Raw genomic sequence first — 12,079 nt, 5'->3', positions numbered from 1 at the left:
TTTCCTTCCTTCCTCTTACTTAAAACGTTGTCATTCACCATCACCCACTACCTTCATGCCATATTCAATATTTATTATGCATCATAAATTTTTGGAAGAGGGACAAGATTCTGGCTATTTCAAAATTATTAATCCTTCCTTAATGGAGACAGTTTGAGAGTCTGTTTCCCACACTACAGACAAAGATTTTGACTGAGCATGCTGCTCAAACTTTAGCAAAAAATAGAAATCATTCATCATAATGTTATATGTGTATTGTTATGGGTTGAATAATTTTGTGGTTAAAGCTTTACTTATAAGCAATGTATCTACATCTATATCTATATGTATTCATGTGACATATGAATCTGCAATGTGAAACCCACAGATACCAATGGTCTACTGTAATTCCACTTATGTTATTTGACATTTGACTTTTCAGTATCAATATATTCCACACTCTAGAATTTTTCTAGTGTACAGAAAAAGTCAATCATGAACTTGGGAAAATTTGTTCTATACACTTGTGGAAAAAATATTTTCTTAGTTTTCAACTTGCTTTCAAAAATAATTGTTTTAATATCATAATTCACTATCCAGTATTCAATGATTATCCACTAAGAGAAAAAAGGATCAAGATGGTGGTTACAAAGGTGCAGGGTCTTGTTTTTTTCTGTCAGGATTAATGTATGCACAACATCAAGCATGTGTCAAGTAGAAAAAGGACTCCAAGGATCAGTAGGTGTAGTGAGATTAGCATTTTCAATGGCTGTTCTTGACTTTGTAAAGGAGTCATTGCCTATCTGGATCCTTTACCTGACCCCAGGAAAAGCTGCTTCAGTTCAGTGTGTCAGTGGAAATATAGGGGAGTGGTCACACACGTTTGCTAATAAGTACTAGGCACTGATATCATTCTCACATAAGATACATGTGCATGGCAAGGAAAAATCCTACAGACTATTCCAACCTTAACTGACTTGTGGGAGAGAAAGAAGTCACACCCCTTCTTTCCTTACATCCATTCTTCACCCAAGTTATAGTTTACTTACAATTAATACTGCATTTTTTCTCCCAGTTCTTGACATTGTCTTTTGGATGACTTACCTCTCGTATGAAGTAGTGGTGGTTTTTGTTATCCCTCTTTTGGCTGCCATTCTCCCCAAACTAAAGCTAAGTGGAACCTTCCAGTCCTCTTCTATTGGAAAAGAACTTGAACCAGTTGCAAAAGATACTGCGGGAAAGCAAAACCCTACTTGTTAAGGAATACACTTTTCATTGTTTTGCCCAGTGTCTTGTGGGTGGGACTTGTATCTATGTTGATGGGTCATTTTTTCTGAAGAAAAAAAAAAAGATAGAAATGCCTCTGGCATGAACAGAAGCATAAGGGGCACTGAGAAACTGTGGAGTGGCTTTTGCACAGCAGAGGTAGACAAAGGTCATAACAAACTTGTCCTGGGCCATATGACTCAAGTCCTGAAGATGTCAGTTGAATAAGAGCTCACTGACTAAGTTCTTCCTCATGAGTCATCCCTCACCCCCTCACCCTCCATTCATCGCCCCCCTTACTTTTCTCATTCCCTAGCTTCACTAAATCTACATTCCACCACTAGTTAGGCTTTTAAAAATGCTCATTTCTAAAAGTGTTTAAAATTTGCAACAATTCAAAGCCCATCCCCAGCTACTTCCCACCCACGTGTCCCTAGAAATAGTACCATACTTCTGTAAATCAAAATTACTGTCTCTCTACGTGTGTGCACATGTGAATGTGTGTGCATGCGTGAATGTGTTTGCATTTGTATGAAAAAGACAATTTTTTAAAAAGGAACAAAAAGTAGAGAATTTTGCATTTTGGTGGTGTTTATGTTTTGTTTTGTTTTGTTTTTTGTATTTGCGCAGACCATTTTAGGATTTGCAGTCTCAACAAAACACTATTAAAACAAAGAATCTAGTAAAATATTTGTGCATGTTCTGCTAAACAATTCTAGCAATTTTATTAAGCAATACCTTTATTATTTTTGAATATTCTTAACAGACTGGAACAAAACATTTTTTTATTCAAAACAAAATATGCATACTGTACGCATGTCGCAGGGTTAAGTATGATGCAGAGATTAAAGTTTGTTTGAACAAAAACAAATGCCTGGGGGAATTTCATAGCTATAAAGTCAATAACTAAATTTTGTTCGCTAAGAGGACCTTTTCTATGGTTTTCCTTCATCTCCCAGCTACACAGCAAACATATCTGAAGTGCACTTCCCAAGTGTAGTTAGAGAATAGGAAGGAATGTAAAGTATTTTTTTTAATTATTTGTTTTGTTTGTTTGGTTTTTTAAAAACAGCCCTTATTAACTCTTCCTTCCACTGATTCTACTGTAAACTCATAAAAGCCTTTTTTTATATAAAGCAAATTCATAGACATTCAGCAGGTGAAATGTTCCCACAAAAAGAAAAAAGTACAAACAGAGCAATCAGATTTCTCCTCTTTTCTTCAACTATCTAGAGCATGTTAGAGTGATACAGTTTTTGCACTTGAATGAAAATGGCTAACCTATTCTTTTTTTAAAAAAAGTTATTTTTTTGTGATAATGCAGAATTGCATACACTTTATACCTGGAATAATTTAAAACCATATGTTGGGGAAATACTGGAGTAAAATTGTGTATATTCTGTATACTGCAGGTGTTTGAGCATCTCTACTATCTCCTTTGTCAACAATAAAGGAGGCAAAATAAATCCAGATGTGTGTTCTTGGCCTCTTTGTCCCCATTACAAGGGCCAAAATGGGCTCCCAGGTTACTGCAACAGAACTGAAGTCACAGTGAAAGTCCACCTTCCGAAGGACTCTCTGCCTCTTCTCACCCTGATGCGAGGTGGCCACTCGGAGCCACCTGATCAGTGAGAAAGGACCGGGGCCTTGGGGAACGGGAGTGGGAGCGAAATAGTTCATGGTAATTTTCTTTGCTTTTATTTTGTTTTCAACATAAAAATGTGTTCAACTGTCTGATTCCACCTATCATGGGGAACACTTGTTTGTTCAGCTAACCCCCTTGTCTGCTCCGTTGTGGGTTTGTGCAACAGTGGCTCAGAGGCCCACTAGAGCGTGCACGCCCATTCACCATGGCCACACAGACAGAAGCAAGCGGATGTTGTCTGCTGAGGGGAGAGAGGAGGGCCAGGGGAGGAAAGGCCGGGGAGGGTGCAGGTTCCCAAGGCAGGAGGGAGAGTTAGGAAATTCTTTTTAATTTTTTTTCTTTTTTTTGTCTTTTTTTTTCTTTTTTATGATTTTTTTTGTTTGTTTATTTTTTGCTATACCACAAAGTCATAGCAATCATTCCTCTAATAGAAACTGACAGGACATAGAGACAGAACTATCTGATGAACATACACAATGACTAGAAATATATATATATATATTAGAGAGAGAAAGACAGTGAAAAGACTTAGTTTACCTCTGAGAAAGCATCCCCCAAAATAAATCCTGTATTAACAAGTGCAAAAAACAAACAAACGAAATCAACCCAAACCAAAACCAAAGCAAATTAAACGTCCAAACATTAAAACACAGTGTATAAAATGGTGTGAGAAATAGAAGTCACTTGGCAGCCTTTCAGTCAATAAAAAGCTGTGTTTGTGTCCTTGTTTGGATTCAGGCCCATCTTTTTCAATGTTACCCTACAGGCCCTGCAAGAAGTGATTGGAGGGTAAAAGCACCCAGTCCCTGTGACATCTGACCAGTTGCGCTTTCATGGTGGGCCAGGGCTGCTCTGGTGACACTTTGTGGTGACACTCTGTCCTTCCACTGTTACTCCTCATTGGCTGAGCTTTCTTCCAGCGTGTTGATGCCTCCAAAGCTCAGTGCCGTGGTGTTCTGTGCTGCTGAGGCTGTGAGCACTGTATGTAAGAGAATCAGTACCAGAACACACAGTTTGAGTCTGCTGTTGCACAGTCTTGTTGCTGAGGAAACTGTGAGCGACGTCCTGTGACAGGAGCCACTGTTGTCCACCGTTCCTTTGGATGGGTTGTTTTTTTGCTCCTGTCTCCTGACGTCACAGCATTCTGGTTCATCATTGGTTAGAAAGGTCTCGTAGAGCCCTGCAGGATGAAGACAGTGGACGGTTAACAGGAAAGGAAGACGTGGGAAGGATCTCATAGTAGAGAGAAGCTGTTACGTCAGTGTTCTGATCCACTAAAATCATACAAGCAATGCAACGTTTTGTAAAAGGAAGGAAGGTCAAGACAGTCTGGATAAATGGCCAACCATTCTCTCAAACCAGCACTTTTAAGTTGTGTTCTTTGTATATTCCTGGTGGTCATACCATGAAAGTTCTGGGTTGTGATGAATATAGAATGAAAGATGTTATTAGATCAAAATCAGAACCTGAGGTTCTGGATCAACTTGGTGACCAGGGACATGCCACCATCCTTTTTCTTTAACAGGAAAATGACTAACTAATGCAATTCCTAAAGTAACATCAACTAGTTGTGCTAAATGAAATAACTAACCAATCAAAATATCATAGCTATAGGAACCATGTTTCCTAATTGTTTCCTCTCTTGAATCTCACTATGTCTTCTATCCCCCTGTCTTGGGGGGCAGATAGAGAATGGGCATAACTATCTACACATCCAATGGGTGACCATTTCCTTTTGATTTATTTTCTAAATGTTTCTTTTATTCTTCCATATGCTATTCTATTGATGATTGCCTAATGGGACCAGTTGAGGCTTAAATGAAATAAATAATATAAATGTATCTTTCACCTGGACCACTACAGGAGGACACTCTCTGATCTTGATTTTCTCCACTTCCAAAAACTATCCTCCCTCAGCATTGCCTTTCAGTGAATACCTGTCCATCTCACACCCTCACTCTCGCACTCTTTCTCTCTTGTTTATTCCCTCCTGGAGAGCTTCTTCTCTTGCTCCCTTCCCCTTTTCCTTCTTCGTTTAAAATTACACATTGTTCTTATTTCACGATTGATAGATGGGTAGTTCTGAAACTTTCAAAGTGGTGAAAAGAGTAAAACAACTGGTGCCCTAGCCAGTGGCTCAGTTGGTTGGAGCATCATTCTATACATTAGAAAATGGTTGTGTGTTTGACTCCCGGTCAGGGCACACCTAGGTTGTGGGTTCCATCCCCAGGTAGAGTGCTTACGGGAGGCAACTGATCAATGTTTCTCTCACATCAATGTTTCTCTCGCTCTCTCTAAAATCAATAAAACATAACCTCAGGTGAGGATTAAAAAAAGAAAGAATAAAATAACTGGCTACTCATTACCTTTCAACATTGTTTCTTGCTATATTATACATATGGCATGTTTTATGTAGTTGCATAAGCCATTTTTTTACTGGACTGAAACATTGCCTCAAACTGACAGAATGAAGTTTCTACACAAATTTTATTATATTACACTCAAGCTTGAAAAACTGAAAAATAAGGATAGAGCAATTGGAAGGATTAAATTAGATTTTGAATGTAAAGTTCTTGGCTCAGTGCCTATCACATAAATATGCTTTAAAAATTGGCTACCATCCTATATATTAAAGAGGTAATATGCAAATTGACCGTCATGCCCTCACACAAGATGGCTGCCCCCATGTGGGCACAAGATGGCCAGCAGGGGAGGGCAGTTGGGGCGATTAGGCCTGCAGGGGAGGGCAGTTGCAGGGGACCAGGCCTCTGGGGAGGACAGTTGCGGGGGACCAGGCCTCCAGGGAGGACAGTTGGGGGCGACTGGGCCAGCATGGGAGCAGTTAGGCATCGATCAGGATGGCAGGGGAGTGGTTAGGAGGTGATCAGCCAGGCAGGCGAGCAGTTGGGAGCCAGCAGTCCCGGATTGTGAGAGGGATGTCAACTGTCGGTTTAGGCCCGATCCCTGTGGGATAGGTAGTCGGACATCTCCCGAGGGGTCCCAGATTAGAGAGGGTGTAGGCTGGTCTGAGGGACACCCACCCCCCCAGTGCACGAATTTCATGCATTGGGCCTCTAGTTAATAATAATAGCAATTAATAGTGTCTCAAGACGCCACATAAATAATAAATCTAAAATATCCTTTCCTCTCTCTCCAGACTCATCGCTCACTGTTCCAGCTATCCTGAACTCCTCCCTGTTCTTTTCAGAACACGTGGTACTTTCACTCAAATCTGTATCATTGTCCAAGCTGCTGGTATATTCTCCATCAACTCATATACCTATTCTCATTTTTTTCTTCAAGTTCAGCTCACAGAAAATTCCCTGTGTGAAGCCTGCACACACATGCCTGGGCTGTGAATGCATTTTGTGTAACTTCAATAGAGCAATTATTATTAGTTCTTTTACTCTCAATTGCTCATTTTCATGTCAATTTCCTTACTCATCTGTCAACTTAAAAGCAAGAACTATATATTTTCAGCTTTGCATTCCCAATGGGTTGCAGAAGACCTGAGCAAAACAGATACTTGATGAGCATTTATTATATGAATAAACTCAATATATATTTATTTAATAAAAATAATCTATTAAATGATATATTATACACTGCAATCTTCAGTTTCTTTGAAATAAATGACCAATATATCCTTATAATGATGCTTACAATATTCATTTCTTCTTAGGCATTCAAAGGTAAACTTCACCTTCGCCTAGATAGAATATGGAAAAAAAACTGAATTAATGAGGTCTGCAGCTGCGACATTTTCATTGTATGATATTTTCTTATATCATATAACTACTGGTAAGACTAATCATTTATTGAAGTATAAGTTTTCCAAAATTATATTCTATACAGAAAAGAGTTTACAGTTAAGATGATAAGAATAGAAATCTAAAGGTCATTTAGATCAATGTTTTAGAATGTTCATAGTCAGAAAATGTTTAATAGTGTCACCCCAATAAGAAGGTCTTCCAAGTTAGCTCAATAGCTAGATTGCTGATTTACAATTATCAGTAAAGTCATTTCAGAAAAGATAAAGATGTTCATTCAAACAAATATATGTATTCCTCTTTTTGACTGACAAAGTGAATACTCTATTTCCCCTGTGCATCTTGTAATTTGAATTTTTATTCAGAGTTATACATGCATGTATTTTAACAACCAAATAATTCTGTAAGACTTCTTACAAAATAATAAAAAAACTCCCCCCCATCCTGAATTCTTTCTTCTTAGAGGCAACTGCCACTCTTTTAGCGTTTCTGTATTTAACACCATATTGTAAATAGCCTACTTTGTGCTTTTCTTGAGTTTTCATTTTGTATGTGAGGATAAAACATTCATTATCCTGTTTCCTCCAGCTTATATGATCCCCACCATACCGCCACCATCCCCATTCCGCCCTGGTAGTGAGTTCAGTGTTCATTCTTTGCTTTATTAGGATGTTGTAAAAAAATGCTAATTTAGCCAAGTAGTAAACTTTAGTTTCCCATTATCAAACCAGTGTTTTCCTAGAGTTAATATCTTACAGTTTTCTATGTACTTATTAATTCAATCCCAAATATTTTACCAGTTATTTCAATTGAGTCAGATGTTCTATCGGTTTTATCGTCCTGAAGAAATATATCCTGGAGCCTATTATCTGGACTGGTTGTTTTTTTAGGCCTGGTACATAGCTACCAGCTTGAAAACCCTAATGAAGCATCATTTTGGGATGTTTGCTACCTCTCTCCTCTGGACTCCCTATTTTCTGTATCCTCTGCCTCCTTTTTCAATTTGGACCATGTCATCTAGTATCTTCATATGGAAAAGCTCATGGGAGTAGATTTCTAAGATGCTGTATGCCTAAAAATGTGTTTATTTTGCTGCATATTTAATTGATTGTTTGGCTGAGTATGGGATTCTGGTTTAGAAAATTGTATCCTTCATATGTACTTGAGCATCACTCCCACATTACGTTGTTGGACGTCTGGGACCTGTCCTTTAATTTTCTTATCTCATCTCTCCTATTTGATATCACTTCATCCGTTGCTCTGTATTCTAGAGGATTTGGTGAGCTTTATCCTGTAATAATTTTATTGAGTTTTTCTCTTTTTTTTCTACCACATTTTAATTTCCACGGGCACTTTTATGTATTCTCAATGTTAGGTTTTATTTTTTAAGTGTTCTCATTTCATAGTTGCAATCTATTCTTTTATTGCTCTCAGATATTTGCAGCTATTTTATTTGTCATGTTTTATTTCCTCTCTGCATAGGCTCTGTTTTCTCCAAATCACTTTGTTGGTTTTTTGTTGTTGTTGTTGTTTGTCTCTTATTTTTTTACATGGGAAGTCTGCACATTCTAGATTGTCTGCTTACATGAAAAAGTATTGGGATCTCGGCACCGAAAAAGGATTGTGAGCTGTGAGCTACACTGTAGGATGACCTGCCTCAACTGCTTTGATGGAGACATTTTTTAAATGATTTCCTTAGGTTGTTTGGGTTACCCAGGAAATATCCAATATCTGTTCAGGAGTGCGAAAGCTGGGGAGCCAGTTTCCTGAGAGATAGATGGGAGAAGGCACTGGGATGGGGTAGAGGCTGAGGGAGAATCTCAACCTTTGGTGTGTATGCTGCACTCACTTCATCCTCATTTTGGGCCCCTACCTTAACTCCTCCTGGGGTCACACAGGACAATAATGTTCTGCAGTCATCTCTGAAAATATAGATCCCATCCCACACGCAAATATTCCAAGTCTTTTCTCTAAGGTGAGGAAGGGGGAATTGCTAGGTTGGAGAGGTGGACACGGGCTATGGAGATGTAACAGCTTCTTAAACATATCTTGTTGCCTCCTCCAAACATCTTCCACTGTCAATTCTTGTGCCTGGAGGGAGTCTGGGAATTACAGATGTGCAGGTTATAAATCTGGTTGATGCTTGGTTTCCTCTCTGCTGCTTCCTGCCCTCAGCGAATCCTTGAGCACGCATCTATGTTCTTTCTTGTGTCTAAGAGGTTTTTGGTTACTGTCTCCTTATCTATTCTTCTATTCTTTTGGATTTATGCCTCAAAACAATTTCTTTTCTTTAGGGTTTGCCTAGAAAATGGTACTGCTTTTTTCTCTATATCATTCCGCTCTGTCTTGAACTCTGACAGATGTCTGCTTCTCTGTTAGATACATTTATGAATAAACAGGACATACAGCCTGCTAAGTCCAGTGTTTCTTGCTTTATGTGATGGACGGTGGAGTGTATCACTCAGAGGTCCCCCAGGACATGATCACTTACCCTTCCATCTGGGAATGCTGTAGGCAATTAGATCCCGCCTCAGTGTCTCCCCAGAAACCACCCATGGATGAGCCTTACCTAAAGTTTCTGGGACCCTGGGCAGCTGCCTTTGAGAATCAGGGAATCTGTGAAGGGCCATCCCAGCCTCAGATCTTTTCCCTCTTCTGAAACCTCCTTCCCTGACTTCCTCACAGAACAGTATAGTTCCCAGTGTCCACCCCAGTAAAAGACATGCTTCCCGGGGAAGCCTACCTATAGTGGCTAACTCTTCTCATCACTCAAAGGAACTATAAGAACATATTTCCAAATGAAAATAATTTCTTAAACTATAATCACATTGCACAAATATCTAACTGATTAGGGTTAGAAAAGAAAAGCACATTTTCAGCTCATGAAATGTTGTTCTGATATAATATTTTGCTTACAAAATGTTCTATTTGCAATATATAATGAATCATTATCTGCTATTTGTCATTGAATAAGAATAATTATAGAAATTATTGCTCAATCTTATAATACCAACCGCGTGGAGTTTTTTTGAGGATTAAATAATACATATAAATTATTTAGAATAGTACCTGGAGGATAGTAAAATATCACATAATATTTTAATTATTCCCATTATAAATTAGGAAGGTGGTTAAAACACATATAATTAAATTTCTTTTGCTGATTTTAATTACTCTAACCCACTCACAGAAACACCTTATTTTTCACCACTCAACACAATTACTCTATTCTACTATAGTCATTATAAATATAAGTTAAGTACAAGGAAGTCAAATATTTTCAGGAAATCCTTAGAATAAACACATGATATTATTTAAATATAATCCTTCATTATCCCAGCAATTTACCTTTTATCATCTTTAAATCCAAGGAGTTATGACACTAATTTTTCAAATATTTGAACATACTTTAATATATTTTTGAATCCAAAGTTTAGAAAACAGTGAAGTAAAAAGAGGAGGAAAATCACTCCAAATATAAATTTGTTAGGATTAAAAAAAAAGAAGAAGAAACAAACACTTGGAATTTATTTTCACCATTTAAAAGGATAACCAGTGAAGTAAAAAGAGGAGGAAAATCACTCCAAATATGAATTTGTTAGGATTAAAAAAAAGAAGAAGAAAGAAACAGTTGGAATTTATTTTCACCATTTAAAAGGATAATACAAACATACATATACACATGCATACCATTTGCATATGATATATAGATTTTGAATTATTGTTTTTTTATATGGGGACAGTTTTGTTTTTTTTAAAATATATTTTATTGATTTTTTTACAGAGAGGAAGTGAGAGGGATAGAGAGTTAGAAACATTGATGAGAGAGAAACATCAATCAGCTGCCTCCTGCACATCTCCTACTGGGGATGCGCCTGCAACCAAGGTACATGCCCTTGACCGGAATCGAACCTGGGACCCTTACAGTCCGCAGGCCGACGCTCTATCCACTGAGCCAAACCGATCAGGGCAGAATTATTGTTTTTTTTATATGGGGACAAACTGTAATCTAGTTTCATCCTTTTGCAAATGCCTTTCCAGTTTTCCCTGCACCATTTATTGAAGAGGCTTTATTTTTTCCACTGTATCTTTTTGGCTCCTTTGTGAAAATGTATTTGCACATATACACTTGGTTTTATTTCTGGACTCTCAATTCTGTTTCATTGGTCTGTGTGTCTGTTTTTCTGCCAATACCTTGTTGTTTTGATTGTCGTAGCTCTGTAGTATAATTTGAAGTCAGGTAGAGTGGTAACTTGGGCTTCTTTTTTCTCAGGATTGTTTTGTCCATTTGGGATCTTTTGTGGTTCCACAAAAATCTGATGATTTTTTTTTGTTCTATTTAATTAAAAATGACATTGGGACTTTGATGGGGATTGCATAAAATCTGTATATTGTTTTCGATACTATGGCCATTTTAACTATGCTGGTTCTTCCAATCCATAAGTATGAGATATCATTCCATTTTGTGGTGTATTTTTCAATCTCTTTTAATAATGCTTTGTCATTTTCAGTATATAGGTCCTTCTTTTTTTTTTTTTTTTGTTAAGCTTATTCCTGGGTATTTTATTCTTTCTGTTGCCACTGCAAAATGAATTTTTCATTTCTTTTTTTTTTTTTTGTTCTATTTAATTAAAAATGACATTGGGACTTTGATGGGGATTGCATAAAATCTGTATATTGTTTTCGATACTATGGCCATTTTAACTATGCTGGTTCTTCCAATCCATAAGTATGAGATATCATTCCATTTTGTGGTGTATTTTTCAATCTCTTTTAATAATGCTTTGTCATTTTCAGTATATAGGTCCTTCATTTTTTTTGTTAAGCTTATTCCTAGGTATTTTATTCTTTCTGTTGCCACTGCAAAATTAATTTTTCATTTCTTTTTCTCAAGTTTTATTGTTTTAATCTTTATTGGTCTCTTTATACTTTTCTGTCTCTCATGTTCTACATCTATGAGTTTCACAATGATTGAAAAGGAGATTTTAATCAATTTACATTTATTTTGGATTTGTAGTGGTTGGTCTTGCTTTCAGCAGATAATAACATTTCCAAACGTTTAAAAAAGCTTATCATTTCCTTTGTTTTCCATCATATACTGTGTGAGCATATTTAGATTCATATTTTCATAATTTGTTAAATGTATGTTATTAATTTTATTAGAACTTATATTTTTTAAAATTACATCCATTTGAACCTATATGTACCTAATTATCAGGATTATTGATAAGAAAATTAAAAATGTACTTCCTTCAACTCCTTATCCCACAACCTCTTTTGGCTATCATCAGATGTTTTATGCTTATTTACTAGAGGCCCGGTGCATGAAATTCGTGCACAGGGGGTGGGGGGGGGGGGGGGATCCCTCAGCCCAGCCTGCGCCCATTTGCAGTCCAGGACCCCTTGGGGGATGTCCACC

At 37.3% G+C, this 12,079-nt stretch overlaps 1 protein-coding gene across 1 annotated transcript in view; it reads right to left on the bottom strand.

Moving 5' to 3' along the window:
- Positions 1 to 1,678: 1,678 nt before the first annotated feature.
- Positions 1,679 to 12,079, bottom strand: part of FAM155A (family with sequence similarity 155, member A) — a 627,602-nt gene continuing 617,201 nt past the window's right edge. Inside the window, exon 3 of the mRNA XM_005884474.2 lies at positions 1,679 to 4,070. Coding sequence (XP_005884536.1) covers positions 3,781 to 4,070 — 290 coding nt within the window. The 3' untranslated portion in view covers positions 1,679 to 3,780. The remainder of the gene's footprint in view (positions 4,071 to 12,079) is intronic.

Source organism: Myotis brandtii, unplaced genomic scaffold (assembly GCF_000412655.1).
Source record: "Myotis brandtii unplaced genomic scaffold, ASM41265v1 scaffold83, whole genome shotgun sequence".
In the NCBI taxonomy this organism is placed as follows: Eukaryota; Metazoa; Chordata; class Mammalia; order Chiroptera; family Vespertilionidae; genus Myotis; species Myotis brandtii.
This window is presented reverse-complemented; position numbering and strand designations above follow the sequence as displayed.